The sequence below is a fragment of the Ambystoma mexicanum genome, chromosome 3q (genome assembly GCF_040938575.1).
Source record: "Ambystoma mexicanum isolate Mex_15411 chromosome 3q, UKY_AmexF1_1, whole genome shotgun sequence".
In the NCBI taxonomy this organism is placed as follows: domain Eukaryota; kingdom Metazoa; phylum Chordata; class Amphibia; order Caudata; family Ambystomatidae; genus Ambystoma; species Ambystoma mexicanum.
In genome coordinates this window covers 368,606,565-368,630,436 of record NC_090926.1, presented here as the reverse complement: position 1 = coordinate 368,630,436, position 23,872 = coordinate 368,606,565, and the positions used below count along the sequence as shown (strand labels likewise).

The following is a 23,872-nucleotide window of genomic DNA, read 5'->3' as shown; positions in this document are numbered from 1 at the left end:
CTAAAAAAGCAAGTGATATTAACAAACTACTGCCTGAATTTGGAATAATTTATCAAAGCTTCATTTAATTTGTCAAAACTATGCAGAAAGAAAGCTTTTCTGTTGTCCTGTGTCAGACCGGACCTTTCCCGCCAGGCTGAGGTGATGCTGCTTTCTTACACAGCAGCAAAGTTTATTTCTCACATTCTAATTGCATGACTGCAGGCAGTGGCCTTACTGTGTTATTGGGCCTGTAGGCTGGGACCTGCTGTGTTATTGGGCATGTAGGCTGGGACTTGCTGTGATATTGCGACTGCAGGCAGTGGGCTTGCTGTGTTATTGGGACTGTAGGCTGGGACTTGCTGTGCTATTGGGACTGAAGGCAGTGGGTTTGCTGTGTTATTGGGCCTGTAGGCTGAGACCCGCTGCGTTATTGGGCCTGTAGCCTAGGACCTGCTGCGTTATTGGACCTGTAGGCTGGGACTAGCTGTGTTATTGGGCCTGTAGGCTGTGACTTGCTGTATTATTGGGCCTGTAGGCTGGGACCTGCTTTGTTATTGGGCCTGTAGGCTGGGACTAGCTGTGTTATTGGGCTTGTGGGCTGGGACCTGCTGTTTTATTGGGACTGTAGGCTGGGACTTGCTGTGTTATTGGGCCTGTAGGCTACAACTTGCTGTGCTATTGGGACTGCAGGCAGTGGGCTTGCTGAGTTATTGGGTCTGTAGGCTGGGAATTGGTGTGTTATTGGGCCTATAGGCTGGGACCTGCTGTGCTATTGGGCCTGTAGGCTGGGACTAGCTGTGTTATTGAGCGTGTAGGCTGGGACTTGCTCTTTTATTGGGACTCTGGGCTGGGACTTGCTTTGTTATTGGGCCTGTAGGCTGGGACTTGCTGTGCTATTGGAACTGCAGGTAGTGGGCTTGCTGTCTTATTGGGCCTGTAGGCTGGGACTGGGACTGGGACAGGGACAGGTGGAGTATCTCACACCAGACATGGGACAGCTTGAAAGCTCTGCAGAAAGAAGACCAAGAGTCAACAAAGTTTTAAGTATTCCTAAGTGGTACCGTGAACTCCACGCAGCCCTGGCTATTCAGCATACAGCAGGTACATTTCTGGGATTTATATTCTCCAATAAGCTGTGACCTACAAGTCCTCAGATGCAAAGTGCTAGTGGACGAAAAGCAAAGACTGCCGCGGTATCAGCTATTGGCTACTTTCCAATCACTACCTACTCACTCTGTATGGTGACCGCAAAGCAGAAACGTATCCCCTCCTTCTATGCCAGCCATGAGTGGTATATCCACCCGTCTTTGCATTATGCTTATGACATTATACACGCAGAACCGTGTGCGAACATAAACAAAGAATAAAGGAAATCGGGGTTGGATTAGCTGGACACGCAGGACCGTGGACCAGCCGAGCTGTCTGTAGTATGTCTTCTGGGATGACACGAGGCCCTCTCAACCCCACATGCATCCAGACAGTGCAGAGAGTACTAACTTCCCATCCTCCAGATCTGCACGAAACACGGTCCAGTTTATCCTCCCCCTTTTGTTCTACATCCTATATCGGTGGGCCACCACCTGTCATCTGTGACGCGCACCCACCCATGCTACCACAAAGCATTCTCTTATCTCCGCATCTGTCCCTCCCTACCCTGCTTTTTGTCTCGCCTGTCTATTGCCTCTTTCTCACCCTCTTATCTGGCATCTGATCCTCTATTTCCTTTTACGGACCAACGTCTTGGTACCCCTGGTGAGGGCATAATTTGCCCTCTTACGAGCAAGCCTAGGAGCTCTGAAACTACGATGATGTTGATTTCGTGCAGTACAAAATCTTCATAACATAACATTTGCAGTTCATGGTGTAGAATTAAAATGATGCCGCGTGCAGCAAATTCATAAACTAGAATATCTAACTGTGGCCTGTGCCAGGAGCAAGTGTCGAGCTTGCACGTGTGTTCCTTTGCATTCTGGTACTTTGAGTTTTGTTATTCTAAGTGCCAGGCGCAAAGGAGAGGAAGCAGGCCTGGAATTGCGATACGCAGGTTAATCGGACGATTTTAAATGCTGTCTACCTTTACTATTATTTAAAACAGGCATGCCAATTGTTGTTATGGAGTGTGAGAATAAAAGGTGAGGTGCTACACAAAAGGTAAACATATGTCTTACTTGGAAAAAAGTTATTTTAAAAAAATATCTATTTTTCATTTTCTCCCACAAGTAAATTACTCACCTTTGTGGTGGGGTCAGGATATATTCTAAACATTCAGCTAGCCCGCCAAGGCCTTAACACCACCAACAATAGAGATTTCCATTAAATTGTGCAGCTTGTCACTTAAAGGTCTCACTAAAGGTGAGATTTCCATAATGACCCACATTAATTGCTGCCTTGGCTGGCACAAAAGCTGTATATTACAGCACGGAGCCACACAGGTGTTCAGGGAGCTGAGAGCAGGGCAGGACGCTTGGATAGATGGACAGTGGCTGTGAATGCTGTGGACCACACACACCTCTTAGACCCGGAAAGATGCTTTTGGCTCCACAGTAAACCAGTGGTCTTGAAACTGGGGGGAAGGGGGGCTGGCCTTCCCCCATCGGAGGGGGGGGGGTAACGGATGTCCAGATTCTTTACAAATGGATTAAGATTACTGCTTTTAATATTATAAAAGGACTACAGTGATTGGTTTTAATTGAAAATATAAGTAGTCGAAAATATGATTATATTTTAAAAGGCCTGCACGCCCCCCCCCCCGACATCCTTTGGACGGGCAACCCCAAGATGGGGGGGGGGCACCAGAAATTATATTTTTTCTCAAGGGGGTGGGCTCGGTATGAAAAAGTTTGAAGGCCACTGCAGTAAAGTGAGGTGGCCGAGGGTGCCGCGGGGGATGGACTCTTCTTAACAAAAAGACACGATAGGCAGCGTCTCCCATGCCCCAGCAGAGAAGGGATGTAGGAGGGGTGCAACAGTTGCTGGAGGGTAAAGCACAGCCTTAAAATTGCAGGGGGCATGTTCCCCCTTTCAGCCGGTGGTAGTCTCGTGCCCTTATGTACACTCCATGCAAATAGTTCTCACTCACTAATCATCAGCAGAGCTAAAATACCTGCAAGGGCAAAATCCGCCGATGGGTTTCACGCAGCATGTGCCTGACATTGCGGGCTGCCACTCACAGCACGGGGCCTTGGTTTTCAGATAAAGGACATCTCTGAGCTGTCAATCACTGGAAGGGGCCTGATTGATTAAGTGGCACACGTGCACAGGGCACTCGAGTCAGGCAATTCCCGGGGTCTATTCAGAGAGCCATTCTTTCCCCTGGAGCAGCACTATAGCCTGGGAAGGAAGAGATGTCATCTCCGCGGGGAGAGCGAGCGTCCCATTGTGTTGCTGCTTGTACTATGAATTGACAACCCCTTATTCTCAGCCCTTCCATTATAGCGGAAGTCTCAGGCGAACCTTGCAGATGTGCCGCTTGTGGCCCGGTCGATGACGAGGGATGTGACAAGCTGCCTTCCAAACCTCTCCCTCATTTCCAAAAGGGCGAGCCCTGCTGTTTGCGCCACAGGGGGCACCCTTTAATATAACAGAAAGGGGCGTAGGCCCATTTCTGCAGTACGGACATTCATCAGGGTGTGGTCCACATGCACAAGAGGAAATCTGATGACCCGTGCACATGGCTTGCCCAAACAGTGGGCCTCATTACAAGTTTGCCGGTCCAGAATCAATGGTACCGGTAAGCTTTCCGGTACCGTTCTTTCCAGACTGGCAAACTACGAGTTCTGTGAGCGGGTGTCTTTCAGCCCGCCAGGTCTGACCTGTCGGGCGGAATAGCACCCGCTTGCAGACCTTGACGGATGCACCGGCACCATTCATGAATGGTGGCGGTGCATCCGTCCTCCCCATTTCCACTGAGTCCAATGGGACTCGAATGAGAATGGGGAGTAATATTTTCCTGTCCCTGGGAATGGGCAACTACCGGGTCTGCCGGGGCTATAATGCCCCAGTAATTGCCCATTCCCGGGCACCAGAAAATTCAGGACTGCTGCGGCAGCTGTGCCGGAATTTACCGGCACGGCTACCGCCAACCTCGTAATTACCCCCAATCACTTTGTGTGTGCCACCTGGGAGTCTGCTGTTACAGACTGAGGGCTTGATTCTGAAGTGGAGGTTAAGTACCAAAAAGGTCGGAGAAAGTGCCTATTCTGAAGGTGGCGTATTCTTCCGAAGTCGGAATGAATGCGCCACTTTTGGAATACATGTGGCAGTTGCAAGGATGGGCGGCAAACCAACCTAGCGCCACATTGGGTAAGTGCCATTTAACACAGCTATTGTTGTGGCACTCCTCCACTTTAGAATGTGCCTTAAAGTGGTGCACATATATGGTACGACTTTTGTGCCGGTTTTGTGGAGGAGTGCCACAAGGGGCCGCGTGTTCAGTGCAGGTAGGTGGGTAAATATGTTGCAGACCGGAATACAGACTGTGTTTGCTTGTTTGATGGCGGTTTGGAGGAATGTTGTAGTTCAAATATGCCCAAAATGCCCCTCAGGGCACTTTACTTTTTTGGAAACTAACATATCCAAAGGTTCTGCGATTAAACTTGAATTCAAGGGTCCATTCAACTGTTCTCTGCAGTGGGCCTGGACAGCTTCAAATTGGTTATAAATGGAATACGAAAACCCTGCAAGGAATTTTCAATGATAACAACACTGGTGTGGTGTGGACTGGAAGAGCTGCGCTGCACCGTGGCTTAATTGCCGGTAATTCATCTTTTTGTTTTGAAAAATGCAAAAAAGATACATTTGGGTGAGCGAGTAACATCATTAACTTATATAGAAAAACTTCAATTAGTGCGATGAATGCTGTGATGCTGCAGTGATCTTGGCAGCACTTTCATAAAATAACGATTTACTCGTTATTTAACGAAAGTGCTGCCAAGATTTTCCATTCCGCCCGTTGTCTCCACAAACAGGAGGAATGCAGGTGGTGCCCTGTCGTGCACACTGAGGACGCCCAGACCACTTAAGAATATCGGTGGAGCCTGGGCATTTGCTCTTTAGCATGCTCACTGTGCCAACATAAGAATCGGGCCATGAGGGGGCTTTGCCGCTCTATAAAATGTGCCTGACCTTTTCCTTGTGAGGGCTGTTAGTCCTAGGGTGAAAGCTCTCTGCTGAGCGTTGCGCCCATCTCGAACACTGGGGCCCCGATTCTCATGTAGGTGCATTGGGCATGCTAAATAGCCTGCTTCACTGCGTCTTTTCTTGACGCCCAGGCACTACGGTTATTCTCAAGTGGGCCTGGGTGCAGGGCCATCTTAAGCACTTTTGGGGCCCTGGGCACGGACATCTTTGTGGCCCCCCTCCACCAAACCAGAGGAATTAAGTGATCAAGAATATCTGGTCGCACCCTTCCCTTTATCCCCCTCAACGTGATCACAACCTATAAGTTGATATGCTGGCTCGCAGCATGCAAAAGTAAGCATGATTACTCCCTTTAAGTCCCCTTACCCACTTCATTCTTGCTCTAATCGGAATGATAAACAAGTAGCATTTGAAGGCCAACATTAGCAGTCTACAAAGAGGTCTCTGTTCTAGCATAGATACAGGAGACTAGTTATCAATAGCATCCAGGAAGTTATACAGCCTGTAGTATTAATGCAGTACTGTATGTAAAATACGGGCTCACGCACGGATACAGGAGACCAATTGGAACAAAGGAGAAAGCTACACATACTATAGCATGGATAGTGGATGCAGATTAGAAGCCACCAGGAAGGTGTCTGTATTCAGACAGACTAAGATTAGAAGTGGGACATGGTTTACAAATAATGTAGCCTTTAGAGACCATTCGAACAAATGCCTGTGGGGTGCAATATATCAATGCTCACTATTATAGTGGAAGCAACACCATGGCCAGTGAAACCATGAGTGAGGCTTTTTTGAAGATCATACCCTGAGAAGGATATCACTCTGAAGGGCTGACAATTTTGAAAGGTTTAGGAACTGGCAATTTTCAGAGGTTAGGCAACACAAGATTAAATGAGATGCCCAGGATCACACATTGGTTAAGGGGTGAAGCTGGGATTTGTGCCATCTCTGCAATTTCTGCATTTAAGAACTTTCTTTTCCAGTTCTTACCATAAAATAATCTCATTTTATAAAACTGGCTTGGAAAGTACATAAATCACATTATGAACATGACAGTTTTTTAAAACAAAATGTTATAGAAGGTTGTTATGCAAAATGGGAATGATTCTTGCTTTGTTTTCTCCATCATCAAGGGAACTATACAAGTACCATTTCGCCAATCAATGTGATTTAACAGATTTAATCTGGGTTTGTCTTTTGTATTTTAAAGCTTTAAATACTTACAAAACACTAGCTTGTGAAATTGTCATTTATAAACATGCAGAAAAACAATGACTTTTACCAAAATGCAAACAGTTTTTTTGTGTTAAATGAGCAGGCCTTAAAATATGCTTGCCCGAGGCCTGCAACATATGGTCCGCCCTCTTCTGTTTAACAACCCTTCCACCCAAATGGCCTACATAAGAAGAAAGATCAAGCAATGGGCTAAACGATGCCACCAGCATGCGAGAAGGCAAAACCTCACAGAAGACAGCACAGTAATGTAAGAGATATTAGATGATTCAACCAGGATCACTGTATCGTCTGCTGGCAAATCCAGGATACAAGCATGAACACTTTGGTTCCACAGTCTTGAATTTGGATACTTATTTACCTCTTGGACTAACAGTTTATGCTCATCATTGGAGGTGATTGCCTAGGTTTTACAGCACCTCATTTGAACAAGCCAATTTCTAGACCATCATACGATGACATGTTAGTGTATATAGCAACCCCTGTGTGGTGCAGGTGCACTGCTGATAATAGCACCTGTTGTGCTGCAAAACCAAGTACATATGCAGGCACGTTTATAAACTTCGGTCATAGGAAAAGCTGAGCCATCCCGTCTGGAATCTGCTATTCTAATCTTGCATATAAACACATATCTCTGCAATGAGTGCTAAACACACTGAGCTAACTTCAGAACTATCAATATGCATTAGACCTTTGGCTATTGCACATGATCAAAATAATTTGCACAGGAAAAAAGGAATGCTATAAGAATTGTGCAGTAGTGAGCACACTGACTATGTATACCGCAGTGAACACAGACAGCATTACATGTTGAATTGATCAAGGCAGAACAACCGACAGGCAATAGGTTTAGAGCCTCAGCAGCATGCCAAAATATCCTGACGCGTGCTGTTTAAGTCTGGTGACACATGGAATCTTACTTATTTAGATCAGTGCCCCTTTTGCCCTCCCATAAAAACGTCTCTGCCTGGGTGTCGTCGCACAGTGCACTGCCTGCAATCCGCCTGTTTCTGTGGAGAACGGGCGGATTGCAAAATCTCAGCAGCATTTTCATAAAATAACGAGGAAATCGCAATTTTAAGAACGTGCTGCCGAAATTACAGCGGCACCATTAAATCACCCATTGCAAGGAGCATAACTGTTGAAAGGTAAATGGCAAAATTAACATCAGTAAATGCTCTTTTGCAGGCATCAGAAGCAGAACGAGAGTAAGGTAGTCGGCTTCATTGGAGTGCACATTTATCATATGGGTATTACGGTATGATTGATGTCAAATTAAACACTGATCACACTCCAAACACAATGGTACCTTCAAAATCGCTAAAAACATACACATCTCCAATTAAAATCTGTACAAGAAGGAGACAGTGTGGCACTCCACCATAACAGTGACACCAAAGTGGTGCCGTACTTGTGCGCCACTTTGTGCCGTGTGCGAAACTGGAGCAGTGCCACAGGAATCGGCATGAAAAATGATGCATACCGAAAGTGTCGGTTGCTAGGTTGGTTTATCGCCCATCCTTGCAACCGGCACATAGATTCTGAAATTGGCACATTCCGACTTCGGAACAATGCGCCACCTTCAGAATATGTGTTAAGTACTGCAAAGGTCGCTAACGCTTTCTTTGACCTTTTCGGGATTTACCACGTTCAGAATCCAGCCCTGAGTGAGCACTCGGGGAGTAGCCTAAACTTTTGAATAATGGGGTGCAAATCTCTCGACTGCTGCTGGAGCAGCCTGGGTCTTTGCTAATCCACTTCCAGGTTGCAGGCGGCTATATTAACCAGGCCTTTGAGTTAGGGTGACCAGATTTAAAAAGTAAAAAACCGGGACACGGGACAGGGTAACTAACATAAAAGTAGGACTAACTCTTGAAAGTGGCTGTCAAGGCACTACACTTCAGTAGCGGTTGGCAGAGAAGGGGGTTTAAGTGTTACTGGTGGAATAAACACCTATTATAATTAATTTATCACAAACTCCCACTATCTTCATTCACAAAACACAGCATTTCTTCTGTGTGAGATTGTGCATTCCTGCCTGCCAGCTATGAAGACCTACTACCAAAAACCGGGACAACTGCATTTTCCTATGGAAAAATAATCTTGAGAAAGGGGGACAGAGCACCCAATTCCGGGACAGTCCCGGCAAAACCGGGATGTCTGGTCACTCTACTTTGAGTGCTTGCTGGGCTACCATGAACATCATCCTAACAGCTTGCAACCAGTGACGGGACATTATTATTCACAAAACAGCGAACACATTTTCCAGCTCGTGAATTCGATTTTGGAAGTCTTGTAGTAAACGAGGGGGATTGTACCTTTTTACCAAATATAATGGTTCGCATGAACCAAAAGTTCTAAAAATGCTACCACCAAAGGTTCGAACACCAAAAGTTCGATCTTTGATGGTAGCATTGTAAAACAAAAAAGAGACGGGGGCTGCGGGGGTGTCCCCCGCATCGCCCCGCTCACTATACTTTACGGTATAGTGAGCAGGGGCTGCGGGGGGAACCCCTGCATCCTTCCATAAAAAAAAGAAAAGGACCCTGCAGCACCAGTTCCCGATCACAGAAGTGAAAGGGAGCTTGCGCCACAGGGACCCAGCATGAAGAAGACGGTAAGTGGGGTTTGTTGTTGTTGGGCGTGTGGGTGGGGGGTGTGTCATGGGTGAGTTGTGGGCAAACTTTCTGGCGGCGGAACATTCAGCCGCGGTCGGATCCCGTAGATCCAAACGAGGTGCAAGTTTAACATTGGACCAATCACAGTTGCTGTCTGTATGACAGAGAGAAAGGGAACATCCGTCTCAGAGCACACCGTTTTTATAATGATCTGAGGAGCCATTCCACGCTTATCTGGATCGAGGCACATCCAAAGATGTTTTGCTTTGGCTATTAGGTGGTGCTTTAGGGACACTTATAAGCCGAAACTATTGTATTAAAGTAGAGCTAAGGAGAAATGTCATATGAGTAGGCATCCAAAGCCTGTAGGTCAAGGGACTGCAATCTTTGGCTCTCAAGCTGTTTCGGACTACAATTCCCATGATATATGTGGCTACTGACTGTGCTGATTCGGGATGATAGGAGTTGTAGTCCAAAACCTCTGGAGAGTCAACGTTTGCAGACCCCTATTGTAGGTGTTGTTTGGTATTTCACCCACCCATTGACTGCTCATGGCATGAACATGTTAATCCCTATGGCCATTCTCACCCACTTGCTGCCTCTCCCTGCCCAAAACACCTCCTTCTATGATCTATTTGAGCTAGGCTTAACAAGCCTTACAATGAAATGTTGAGCTTGAAGTGCCTGCTAGTGTTTTTTCTAATCCATCTTCTGAAAGTGAACGACTTTGTTGGAGCTGTGAAGGCACTACTGGTGTAATAAAAATATCTTAACGTATCTACCTTCAGCCACTAGTTTTAAAAAAAAAACTTTTATTTAATTCTGGCATAGCATTTTGGCAATAAATAGACATGTTATTTCAAACATTTGGGAGAAATGCATTTTGATCCTTATCACAACTTGTAAATTACACAGTTTATCACAAATTGTCTCTATCTACTTCTCTTCTTCGTCTGAGCTGACCGTCGGGGCTTGTAGGTATGCTCTCAGTGGGACCCATATGTCCTTTGGTCTAGAGTGGGCTTGTATACCCTGCACATACATCTCCTCTCTTTCCTGTGTGAGGGCCAGGTGTCTGAGCCATGTTTGGGCCGTGGGGGGCGACCTAGCCTTCCATTTCAGGAGTATTTGTCTCTTGGCTACTGCTCCCGCCACCACAAACAGTCTACAGACCTTAATTGAGGCCTTCCCAAAGTCTACTAGTAAGTATTTCAGAGGGGTCGCCGGGATATGAATGTTCAGTATGTCACTTATCTTTTCTGCCACATCTTCCCAAAACTGCCGGATTGGTCGGCAATACCAGTACATATGTATCGCATCCGTCTACATTGCTCTGCATTTGGGACACAGTGATTGTTTGGAGGAGTCAAATTCGGCATTCTGTTTTGGGGTAATATGCAGTTGATTTAGGATTTTGAATTGAATGAGGCAGAAATTGGCATTGATGGAGATGGTTTTGGTGTATCTACGGTAGTGTGCCCATTGTTGCTCCTTGATTTCAATGTTAAGATCTTTTTCCCATTTGGAGCGCATCGTGTTGGCCCGAGGGGGTGTGTGTTTGTACTTTCTTGTATATTTCAGAGACTCTGCTCTTGCACCCTTCCGGAGTTAGGATATCAGCAAGGAACTTATGTACCGGAGGTTCCTCAGGGAACGACGGCCAGATTGCTCTGCAGGACGCCTTTAGGCGGTGGTACTGTAGTGTCGGAGTTAGGCCTTTGCCTATTCTTTCCTGTAGTTCGGCCATCGTGATGAAACGTCCTTCAGGGAAAAGGTCACCCAATCTGGCTCCACGCTCCGGGTCGCAACGGTTCTGCAGAGTGCAGTCAAAGGTTGGTTCGAGGTCCGGGTATACCTATAGCGGGGCATGTGGCCAGTAATGTGTATCTCATTTGACTCTCTTCAGGATCTGCATCCATGCTCGGACCGTGGCTGTCACTGGGTCCGCCCCCACCTTCTCTTCCTTTACTTTGGTGAACATCATACCTTGCAGGTCCTTCGGGGCCGCTGCAAACTCTTCAGCGTGTATGTGTGCATACTGTTCTGTGTCTTGGAACCAGTATCTGGCAAACTCGGCTTGGGCCGCATAATAATATAGCAAGTAGTCCGGTGCAGGCAGGCCCCCTGTTTCGTAATGTTCGCACATCTTGGTCCAGCTGATCCTAGGTGTATTTCCTCCCCATACAAAGTGTGTGCTGCTCATTTGTAAAGTCTCGAAAAATCTATAGCCCGGCCAAATGGGAATGCCACTGAAGAAATATAACAATTTGGGGACTATCACCATTTTTAGTAGGGATATCTGGCCAGACATGGATAGCAGTAGTTTCACCCAGAGGTTTAGTTTGGTTTCCAGCTGTGTTAGGAATGGGCCATAGTTGTTGGAATACAATGTGTTCTTATCCATTGCCATAATGATCCCTAGGTATCTAGCAGTGGTAGGTGACCAGCGGAACTGGGCTGTGGCCTCTGATTGTGAGGCGGCCTTGGTTAGAGGTATTATTTCGGATTTGAGTTGGGTGATCTTATATCTGGAATATTTTGTAAATTCTGCAATGTCTTGCATTATCGGGGGGAGATGTATATCTGGGTCTCTGATGTATAACATAGTGTTGTCAGCGTATAGTGAGATGAATTGAGGTTTTCCCATGATGCGTATCCCTCTCCATGCATGTTTGGTCCGTAAGAATGCTGCCATTCTCTCTATGGTGAGCGCAAATATCAGCGGAGAGAGGGGGCATCCCTGGCTCGTACCTCTTTGTAGTTCAAAGCTATCAGAGAAGGTCGCGTTAGTCCTGACTCTGACTGTGGGGTTGCAATATAATGTCTGTATGCTCCTGATGAATCCTGAGCCGAAACCCATTTTTTGGAGGATGGCGTACATGAACCTCCAAGAGATGGAGTCAAACGCCTTTTCAGTGTCCAATGTTACTGTGATAGTTTTCTTCTCAGGGTCATTTGAGATGAGATTGCAAAGAATCTGCGAAGATTGAAAGCAGTGGAGCGGGATAGTATGAAGCCAGATTGGTCCGGATGTATCAGTTTATTCATGTGTGGGTTTAGTTTGTTGGCAATGGCTTTGGCTATGATTTTCGCATCCACATTGATGAGAGATAGGGGCCTGTAAGAGGACGAGTCGTGAGACGGTTTGTGTGGCTTCAACATTACAGAGATTATGGCCTCACGTAGAGATGAGATGGCGGTAATGTTCCTTTCTCCGGTGACTCCTCCCATGCTTTCAGAAGTCGTGGGGCTAGCTCAGCGGTAAATGGTTTGTATAGGTCTGTCATAATGCTGTCTTCTCCTGGTGCTTTGCCAATCTTTAAGTCTTTAATTGCTTGTGTTATGTCCTCTTCCGATAGTGGGGTGTCCAGGATTACTCTGTCCTCCTCCGTGAGCTGTGGAAGTGAGTATGAATATAAGTGTTCCTGCAGTTCTTCTGGTGACTTCTGGTCCCTGTTTTGGTATAATTCGGAGTAGTATCGGAGAAATACTTTGTTCATGCCTTGCTGACTCCTGAGGGTTATTCCCTGTTCATCTGTGATGCTGGTGATTTGTCCTTGGCCTAATTCTGATCTGACAAGGTTGGCCAGGAGCTTTCCTGATTTATTTCCCTCTCCATATCTCTTAGTTCTCATTGGTCGTATCATGTAGTGCACTTCTTGGTCTGCCAGTGTATTGAATGTTTTGGTGGCTTCCTGTAGGGGGGGGCCTGTGTGTTTTGCCCCGGTGCTCTGGTGTATGTCTCCTCCCTCTCTTTTATGCGGGCTTTAGTCTGGGACAAACTGGAGCGGATCTCTTTCAGTCTACCATGCACTATGGCAATCAGCAGCCCTCTTAGCCATATCTTGAAGGTTTCCCATATTGTGGTGTGTGTTGATACAGAGCCCTTGTTGCGTTCAAAAAAGTCGGTCAGTTCTATGTGGAGTGACTCCACCAGCGCTTCATCCCGCAGGAGTTGTGGCAGCATTTTCCACATTCGGGGGCTTCGGGGCGTGGATCCAAGCAGGATGTCTAGTATGACCAGGGAATGGTCTGAGAGGGTGTGGGGTAGTATGGTACACTCCTTAGTCTCTTGAATACATTCCGTGGAGCAGAGCCAGTAGTCTATCTGGGAGCTCGACCCATGGACGTATGAATGAAATGTAAACTCCTTTTTGCGCGGATGGAGTTCCCTCCATGTATCAGCCAACGGTATTAGGCGCATTGCATGTTTGATGGTTGAGGTCGCCTTCGTCTCTTTTCTACTACTTGTGGTTGTTCTGTCCATCTCGGGGTCTAGGATGGTATTGAAGTCTCCGCCCCAGATCACCTTTACCTCTTCTAAAGGCAACAAGAGCGAAAGTTTCTGGTGGTAGAACTCCGGGGTGTCAACGTTAGGGCCATATGTGTTGAGGAGTGTTCTGAAGTGTTCCCCATATAATTATGTATCTGCCTTCGGGATCACGTATGGTTTTGGTTATAAAAAAGCCTGTTCTTCTGTGTAGAATTATCGCCACCCCTCTGCAGAAACAGAATGTTGATATGGTGTCTTGCAGCATAAGCCATGACTTTTCTAGTTTTGATTGGGTTAGACAGGCCCCTTATATTCCAGTTCAAGAGCCTGGTGCGGACCCTCTTATCTTGCGTTGCCATTCATTCTGCTCTGTGAAATATGTGCAACGTCTGTGACACCCAGATGTATGCTTCTCGGGTTTCGCCGTGCCAGGTTTTATATATAACATAACATAGTCTAATTTTTTCCTCTTTATAACAAAAACCGGTAACTGTAGAAACTTCTCCCCGACTGGATCCTTTGTTTGCGTTCCTGGGTGTAAGTATGTGTAGCATCGAGAAACCAGTCCTAACCAGGCACCAGGCCCGTAATTCATACCACCCCCCACCCACACCATCCCCCCAATCGGGCGGTGTGTCCCTGTGAACCATATGCAACATTGCAAAGTGAGGGGGGCTGCTGTTTCCCTCTCTGGAGTCGTAGCTGTATTAGACTATCGTATTGGTGCACTGTCGTTCTATTTCTGATGTGACATTTGGTCGCATGGGCTTCTGATTTCAGGTTCCATTCTGCACTGTCGGAATGTGTTGTTCCAGGTATGACATGGCCTTGTCTGGTGTCTCAAAGAAATGTGTCCTGCCGGGGTGTTGTATGCGTAGCTTAGCCGGAAATAGAATCGCGTATACTATTTTCCTTTCCTTGAGAGCCTTCTTTACTGTGTCAAAGGAGCGCCTCGTTGCCTGGACACCTGATGAAAAGTCTGGATATATGTGGATGTGGTTGGAGTCGTAGGACAGAGGGGCTTGTTCACGTGCCAGTCTGAGGATGAGATCGCGGTCCCGGTAATTAAGTATTCTTGTTATAATTGTTCGGGGTGGAGTGCATGGCTTAGGTGGAGGGGCAAGTGCTCTGTGTGCTCTTTCGACCAGAAATTGTTTCATGAACTGTGCCTCCGGGAACAAAGAATGGAGTATATCCTCAAGGAAGTGTTCCATGGGAGTGTTAAGTTTGCGCTCCGCCACCCCGACCAACCTTATGTTGTTGCGGCGTGAGCGGGATTCTAGGTCCTCGCACTTGCTCTGGATAGTTATGATGTCTTTTTGGATTTGTTCTATGGATTTGCTCTGTGTGACAGACGTGTCTTCGAGAGTGGACACCCTTTCCTCAGCCTCTGTGACTCTGGAGTTGACCTTCCTGATGTCTGCTCAGATGGACGTGATGTTATCGCCTATGTCATCCAGTTTGCCGTTGATTGCAAAAAAAAACTTTCTCCATCTCCGCCATGCATGGGGTCATGTTTTTTTCTGGGGGGTCTGATGTGGAACCCGTGGGGAGGGGCGCTGAGTCAAGATCTGGGTCCATCGTGGCAATATTAGCAAATGCGTCCATGGATCCCCGCTTCTTATTTTTTGATCCTCCCATCACACCTGTGTGTTGATTCCTTGGCTTCTGTGCCTCTCGTAAAAAAAACTACTAAAAGAAAAGCATTCAAATATACAAACAAAATCAAATAAAAAAGGTCCATGCTCTTTCAATCCCTCAGTCCCTTTAAAGGAAATCCATAATTTCTATGTATGCATTTGAAACCATCACTCTAATGGCAAGACTACAAAATAGTAATCTGTTGAAAACATCAAACAATCTGTTCTCTGTATAATATTCCTTCACTGAATTATCACAAAATATGTATCCAAATGCAAATGTATGAAACTGATTGTGATTTTAAATATGGGTGTTAGTGACATCTACTGGGCAAGAGCAGGACTGACACTCATCTTTTCATTCACCTTTGGTTCAGTGACAAACCAGGTTGTTGGGCCCTGGCTTGAGAGCACTTTTTGGACTCTGCCAGGACTGAGCCTGGAGAGCCTCATCCCACTTAAACCCTGGTCGCTGCTCCCCCTTTTTCTGGACGGTTATTGTTTTCTGAAACTCTTAGTCCCAACCCTCATCACCCCAGTAGCCTCTCGCTCTCCCAGTTGAGCCACTGCTCTCCCAGTTGAGTATACCCGCTCTCCCCTGCATGATGGTACACTCCCATGCCAGCTCACCGGATGCTGTAGAGCACGTTGCCATTCTTGAAGATGCGCAGTAGCTTGTTGTCGGTGGTTATCTCATGGAAGTGCGCCCCCTTCTCGTTGGCGAAGAACAAGTCAGGTTTCCAGATGGAGTCCAACATAGAGGGGTCGAGGTCCAGTGAATCGTCGGGGTACTCACTGTATGCCAGCCGCGGGTCGTTCCACTGCTGCCGGAGGAAGATGTTCACTCTGTAGTCCTGGAAGGGAGGGAGAGAAGGCGCAGTATCAGAACCACAAGAACTCACGCTCCCGGCGAAGCCATGCAGGGAGGAAGTTTAAAAAAAGCTTAATGTAGTGTCTATGATTGGTATACACACACACACACACACACACACACACACACACGCCCTGTATCATTGGTATTAGAACCTGTAATCTTAAAAGCTTATCTATAGGTCGTTTCCTAGAAGGCTGGAGGACTTCCATGTATCCCACTATTCGCAGTTTTTCATTTAAATACTTTAAGGTAAACACATTCAGTATAATTATAGAACATTCACAATGAATTGGTGCTCGTTGTCTCCTCCTCAGAAGGATGAAAGGCCAGGTCGGGACACTACAGACCCAGTAATGTCATCCTGGAGGTCACACATCTGTCGCATTCTCTTTGCGAGCTAAGATGTGCTTCAAGACCCAAATGAAGGGTGCAGAGAGTGTCCTTAGGATCCCAGTGCAGAGCAATGCCAACATGGACATTATTTGTTAGAGCACAAAGCAGTTCTTAGTACTAGACACTAGTGGACACAAGAGGTCCTAGACCATCTGCTTGGTGGGACCTTGGTGCCTGTCTCAGGTAAGGGATAAGGATGCACGGACCCGTTAAGAATAGAATGCACTTTGGAAGCTCTGCTTATTTCCCAGTACTAGGAGTGCATGCTGCAAATCAGGATAGCGCTACAGTGTGAGAGGTTTGCAGATGACTCAGTACTTGGATTCCAGTCTACACCCGAAATCAGAGAAGAGGTGCGTGTTTGATCCCTAAGAATGTCTCACTGCTGGACTACAAGAGCATGCTGTAGGCCAGGAAAGACGTGCACTCTCAGATCTCTACGGGTGTCTGGGTACTGGGACACCTGGGCACAGTCTAGGTCAGGAAGAAGTGCATTAGGGGATCTCTATAGGTGTCTTGATACTGGGATACATGTGCACAGTCTAGGTCAGGAAGAAGTGCATTAGGGGATCTCTATAGGTGTCTGGGTACTGGGATACATGCGCACAGTCTAGGTCAGGAAGAAGTGCATTAGGGGATCTCTATAGGTGTCTTGATACTGGGATACATGTGCACAGTCTAGGTCAGGAAGAAGTGCATTAGGGGATCTCTATAGTTGTCTTGATACTGGGATACCTGTGCACAGTCTAGGTCAGCAAGAAGTGCATTAGGGGATCTCTATAGGTGTCTTGATACTGGGATACATGTGCACAGTCTAGGTCAGGAAGAAGTGCATTAGGGGATCTCTATAGGTGTCTTGATACTGGGATACATGTGCACAGTCTAGGTCAGGAAGAAGTGCATTAGGGGATCTCTATAGGTGTCTTGATACTGGGATACATGTGCACAGTCTAGGTCAGGAAGAAGTGCATTAGGGGATCTCCATAGGTGTCTTGATACTGGGATACATGTGCACAGTCTAGGTCAGGAAGAAGTGCATTAGGGGATCTCCATAGGTGTCTTGATACTGGGATACATGTGCACAGTCTAGGTCAGGAAGAAGTGCATTAGGGGATCTCCATAGGTGTCTGGGTACTGGGATACATGTGCACAGTCTAGGTCAGGAAGACGTGCATTAGGGGATCTCTATAGGTGTCTTGATACTGGGACACCTGTGCACAGTCTAGGCCAGGAAGACGTGCATTAGGGGATCTCTATAGGTGTCTGGGTACTGGGACACATGCGCACAGTCTAGGTCAGGAAGAAGTGCATTAGGGGATCTCTATAGGTGTCTGGGTACTGGGACACATGCGCACAGTCTAGGTCAGGAAGAAGTGCATTAGGGGATCTCTATAGGTGTCTGGGTACTGGGACACCTGCGCAAAGTCTAGGTCAGCAAGAAGTGCATTAGGGGATCTCTATAGGTGTCTGGATACTGGGATACATGTGCACAGTCTAGGTCAGGAAGAAGTGCATTAGGGGATCTCTATAGGTGTCTTGATACTGGGATACATGTGCACAGTCTAGGTCAGGAAGAAGTGCATTAGGGGATCTCCATAGGTGTCTTGATACTGGGATACATGTGCACAGTCTAGGTCAGGAAGAAGTGCATTAGGGGATCTCCATAGGTGTCTGGGTACTGGGATACATGTGCACAGTCTAGGTCAGGAAGACGTGCATTAGGGGATCTCTATAGGTGTCTTGATACTGGGACACCTGTGCACAGTCTAGGCCAGGAAGACGTGCATTAGGGGATCTCTATAGGTGTCTGGGTACTGGGACACATGCGCACAGTCTAGGTCAGGAAGAAGTGCATTAGGGGATCTCTATAGGTGTCTGGGTACTGGGACACATGCGCACAGTCTAGGTCAGGAAGAAGTGCATTAGGGGATCTCTATAGGTGTCTGGGTACTGGGACACATGCGCACAGTCTAGGTCAGGAAGAAGTGCATTAGGGGATCTCTATAGGTGTCTTGATACTGGGACACCTGCGCACAGTCTAGGTCAGGAGGATGTGCATTAGGGGATCTCTATAGGTGTCTGGGTACTGGGATACATGCGCACAGTCTATGTCAGGAAGAAGTGCATTAGGGGATCTCTATAGGTGTCTTGATACTGGGATACCTGTGCACAGTCTAGGTCAGCAAGAAGTGCATTAGGGGATCTCTATAGGTGTCTTGATACTGGGATACATGTGCACAGTCTAGGTCAGGAAGAAGTGCATTAGGGGATCTCTATAGGTGTCTTGATACTGGGATACATGTGCACAGTCTAGGTCAGGAAGAAGTGCATTAGGGGATCTCCATAGGTGTCTTGATACTGGGATACATGTGCACAGTCTAGGTCAGGAAGAAGTGCATTAGGGGATCTCTATAGGTGTCTGGGTACTGGGATACATGTGCACAGTCTAGGTCAGGAAGACGTGCATTAGGGGATCTCTATAGGTGTCTTGATACTGGGACACCTGTGCACAGTCTATGCCAGGAAGATGTGCATTAGGGGATCTCTATAGGTGTCTGGGTACTGGGACACATGCGCACAGTCTAGGTCAGGAAGAAGTGCATTAGGGGATCTCTATAGGTGTCTGGGTACTGGGACACATGCGCACAGTCTAGGTCAGGAAGAAGTGCTTTAGGGGATCTCTATAGGTGTCTGGGTACTGGGATACCTGTGCACAGTCTAGGTCAGCAAGAAGTGCATTAGGGGATCTCTATAGGTGTCTTGATACTGGGATACATGTGCACAGTCTAGGTCAGGAAGAAGTGCATTAGGGGATCTCTATAGGTGTCTTGATACTGGGATACATGTGCACAGTCTAGGTCAGGAAGAAGTGCATTAGGGGATCTCCATAGGTGTCTTGATACTGGGATACATGTGCACAGTCTAGGTCAGGAAGAAGTGCATTAGGGGATCTCCATAGGTGTCTGGGTACTGGGATACATGTGCACAGTCTAGGTCAGGAAGACGTGCATTAGGGGATCTCTATAGGTGTCTTGATACTGGGACACCTGTGCACAGTCTAGGCCAGGAAGATGTGCATTAGGGGATCTCTATAGGTGTCTGGGTACTGGGACACATGCGCACAGTCTAGGTCAGGAAGAAGTGCATTAGGGGATCTCTATAGGTGTCTGGGTACTGGGACACATGCGCACAGTCTAGGTCAGGAAGAAGTGCATTAGGGGATCTCTATAGGTGTCTGGGTACTGGGATACATGCGCACAGTCTAGGTCAGGAAGAAGTGCATTAGGGGATCTCTATAGGTGTCTGGGTACTGGGATACATGTGCACAGTCTAGGTCAGGAAGAAGTGCATTAGGGGATCTCTATAGGTGTCTTGATACTGGGATACATGTGCACAGTCTAGGTCAGGAAGAAGTGCATTAGGGGATCTCTATAGGTGTCTTGATACTGGGATACATGTGCACAGTCTAGGTCAGGAAGATGTGCATTAGGGGATCTCTATAGGTGTCTTGATACTGGGATACATGTGCACAGTCTAGGTCAGGAAGATGTGCATTAGGGGATCTCTATAGGTGTCTTGATACTGGGATACATGTGCACAGTCTAGGTCAGGAAGAAGTGCATTAGGGGATCTCTCTAGGTGTCTGGGTACTGGGATACATGTGCACAGTCTAGGTCAGGAAGAAGTGCATTAGGGGATCTCTATAGGTGTCTGGGTACTGGGATACATGTGCACAGTCTAGGTCAGGAAGATGTGCATTAGGGGATCTCTATAGGTGTCTTGATACTGGGATACATGAGCACAGTCTAGGTCAGGAAGATGTGCATTAGGGGATCTCTATAGGTGTCTTGCTACTGGGATACATGTGCACAGTCTAGGTCAGGAAGATGTGCATTAGGGGATCTCTATAGGTGTCTGGGTACTGGGATACATGTGCACAGTCTAGGTCAGGAAGAAGTGCATTAGGGGATCTCTATAGGTGTCTGGGTACTGGGATACATGTGCACAGTTTAGGTCAGGAGGAGGTGCATTAGGGGATCTCTGGGCATGGTGCTAGTCATGATAGAGGGACATTGTGGGTGACACTATAGTGTAACTGTTTAATAAAGGTCATGAATGGTGTTAAAACATACCCAACTTGTAAAAAGTGTTCTCTTGTGGTAGTACAAGAGGGCATTTAGTTATCTATTACAGCGTCACCTTGCGGTCACTTCAGGGCACTATGTGATACAGATAAACAAAGACCATTTGCAGATGGTTAGACTCCATCTGAATGCAAGGGATGCTTGAGTTAGTCAGTATTTCTTAGTTGCTATACTGTGAGCGGCGGTACTTGCAAACGTACTATGATTCGCTTTGCTGTATACCAAGTACATTCTTCCAGTCCCTGCTGGAGTGCAGGGCCATTTCTAGTGGAAGGCAAACCGGGTAAGTGCCCCGGGCACAGCAGGAGGCCAAGGGCACAACAGAAACATCCTGTCAAACCTCCCACCTGGGAAAACAGCGATTCCTTGCATTTTAACATCATTAAAAAACAGCAGCACTATGTGGACAGAGGCAGGGGATAGAAACTTGGTTGTTTTCTTGGTACACAAATACATGATGCAGCAAATGGCTATTGCACAGCTCGCACGATTCTGCCGACAATGCGGTTTCAAATGCGCTTCCAACCAGAAGGTATCAAGGAATGCCAATGAACCATGGCACCCTGTAAACATGCCCGCCACTAGCTCTACAGAAACCAAGGAGCACATTAAATCAAACAACATGGTGGGGCAATATCAAAAACTGCAGACACAACTGAAACTGAACAAGACAAGGCACACAGATTGGTGCCTTTTCCTAGCCCTGAAGAAAGTGGCACATTGACACCAGTCCACTGAAACTGGTCGGATTTTACACGACCCTGTATAGTGACTCCAAAATAAGGTCACAGAAAAAGGTCGTAATATTTTCTCCCTTGTAAATCACGAAGGCGAGAAATCCAAAATTCATGTAAACACAATACAGAGAGGCCCAACGACTAGAAGTCTTCTCTGTAAATATTAGGTGGAGTTCATCTTATCGCTAATGAAGAAAAACCAATCCTGTAAGCAAGTTATGCAACAGTGAGTCCTCCTGAATGTTGTGCCTAGAATATCAGCGAAGCGCACAACAAGAGCACGTCTGAAGAATAGGTTTTCTTCTCTCTTTTTTATCATTTGTTTTAAACTTTTTCTGCTGGACAAAGAACTTGAATAAAATATAGAAAGAAATTCATTTGAATAGCAGTCGACATATGCCTGACTCCTTCTGGCATGTGCCTTTTAGAAAAAAACTTCCTATTTCTCGATAGAGAAGGCAGTTTGTATCTAGACTAGTGATAGGGCAAGTTCTTCTACGTCTATCCCCTCACCCTAGAGAGGCAGAGCAATCAGCTCATCCTAGGATTAGAAAGACACAAGGGTTTAGCGGAGTATGGCTGAAGGGCAAGAAAGACTAGGGTGACACAAGTTGGTGAAAGCAAATTATACAAATCATTAACCTGTGGCATTGTACTGGCATCATTTAATTAAAATGTGTTGATTTGTATAGAGCGTCACGTAGATGGACCACTTCTAAGCTCTGTATTATTCAGTGTTATTATTAGCCAATCATGGTGCTTGATTCATCACCTTCAGAACAATGAAGGGCCTAGTCCACGGGGCCAGTCTCTGTCCCCTGGCATTGCCCCATTCCCCAAACAATCATGTTGCAAATGAGCTTTGCATCTGGCATGCAGCTATTTGCCAGAAGTTGACAGCTGCTATTGCCATCAGATGCCACCTTACGCATGCCACTTTCTACATATTGAGTTCACCCTTATAGTAGCAAAGACTACATTGAGTTTCTAAGTTGAGGGAATACACATGATCAACAGTGCTTTATTGAATCATAATTGGCTTGTTTGGTAAGACAGCCTCTTGGTTTCTCTTGACTCTTGCTCTTGGATGCCTTTTAGGTGCTCTATATCCTGCTCTGTATCTGGATGGAGGATGCAGAGGGTACTCGATTTGTTTACCAAACATTTCACATGTTTTTCTTGAAGTGAGACAACTGGATGCGCGGATCGCTTTTCTATGCATCCAAGAGGAAGATGGATCCCTCGATGATGGAACCACCATTCCCAAAGGGATCAGCCTTGTTCATTCTGCCTTCTTTGCATCATGAATCAAGATGCTGTCTTAATCATAATTTGCTTGATTAATAATTGAAGGACTGCTGATTATGTTCATTCCCTAAACTTTGGAAATTGAATGTAGTCTTTGTTGCTACTGGGGTGCACCCAGCATCAATGAAAGGGGTTCCTCTGTCTCTTTGTATCAGTATTGTCGGATATACATGCAGAGATGGTTTGCTGGTGTGTACCGCATCCATATTTGTAACTCCTGTGGGAGAAGGGGAGCATCAAACCCCGAAATGCGTAGAGACACAAGTTAACGGATTGTTATTCTAGAAAATATTGCCCAGATGGGTTATTATTGAATAATCAAACGTCATACTGTATATTGTCTATTTCGAATTGTGAAATGATCAACAAAGTAAAATTTGAAATTCAACAGTTTGGTATTATGTATGGTCTAACATAAATGAATAAGTGTGTATATGTACATTTCTTTGAGTAAAGAATTTTTATAAGACAAGAGTAATTAGCAAAGTGTTATTTATGAATTACAGAATTGAACATATAGGAATCTTTCACTAATTGGTTGTGTTCACAATATTTTTTGGGTGTGCAGGGGACGGGAGAAATCCACAAGTGTGTGGTTATCTGTTGTCTATAGTACAGTTTATACAACCTAGTGTCAGGGTTGGTTTTCTCCCCGGCACCCCACTACTAAATTTATACTTTATCAAATTTTAAGGTATAAGAGGAGTGCACTGTGATAAATTGGCTAGAGATCTCATGTAATATTGTTATGTACCATGTCTAATTTAAAGTGCAAAGCAATGAAACGTTATTCAAATTGCAATGATTTCATGGTGTTGCAGAGGAAGTGCAATGCTGGGCAGCAGCAGAGGAGCAAGGTGGGGCAGGCCGATACTGCCCAGTTGGGGCGCATCAGAAAACAATGGGCCTCATTACGAGTTTGGAGGTAGCCATGTCATTTTTACTGGCGTGGCTACACCAAACCCGGGTCCGGGTCCCAAAAAATGGGAATTACCGGGCTATTCCAACATTTGCGGGCACAATAATTTCCATTTTTGGGACCCGGACCCGGTACGTCCCCATTCCCGTTTGAGCCCCCATAGGGCTCAATGGAAATGGGGAGGATGCTAACAATGGTCCCGTTAATGACAGGACGGTTGTTAGCATTCTGGCCTGCTCGCGGGGGTCGCTCTGGACGTCTGGTCTGACCAGGCGTCCAGAGTGGCACCCACGAGCAAACCCGTAATGTTGTGGTGAGGTAACAACGGCACCAATAGCACTACAAGCGCCGGTGTTGCCTCACCGCAAAACTTGTAATGAGGCCCAATGCCTTCTTGAACCAGTTCTCCATTCTGCAAATATGTGTGCTGTACCTATTTCTGAAACGTGCCTTTGTGATGTTACCGACAGTAACCCTCGCACGACTCCCAGAACTTCCTGAGGATGGAACGATTGTAGCCTAATGGTCTCATCCTGGCAATAGACCTACATGTATTCCTCCAGCTTTATTCCCCAATTACTGGGCAACAAACCTGGAATACATGT

At 46.4% G+C, this 23,872-nt stretch overlaps 1 protein-coding gene across 4 annotated transcripts in view; it reads right to left on the bottom strand.

Annotated features, from left to right (window-relative positions):
* The window catches only part of GLRA1 (glycine receptor alpha 1), a 730,078-nt gene that overhangs the window by 142,106 nt on the left and 564,100 nt on the right, over nucleotides 1–23,872 (bottom strand). For all 4 annotated transcript variants that reach the window (XM_069653991.1, XM_069653993.1, XM_069653992.1 and 1 more), the window contains exon 4: nucleotides 15,522–15,745. In XM_069653991.1, coding sequence (XP_069510092.1) covers nucleotides 15,522–15,745 — 224 coding nt within the window. The remainder of the gene's footprint in view (nucleotides 1–15,521; nucleotides 15,746–23,872) is intronic.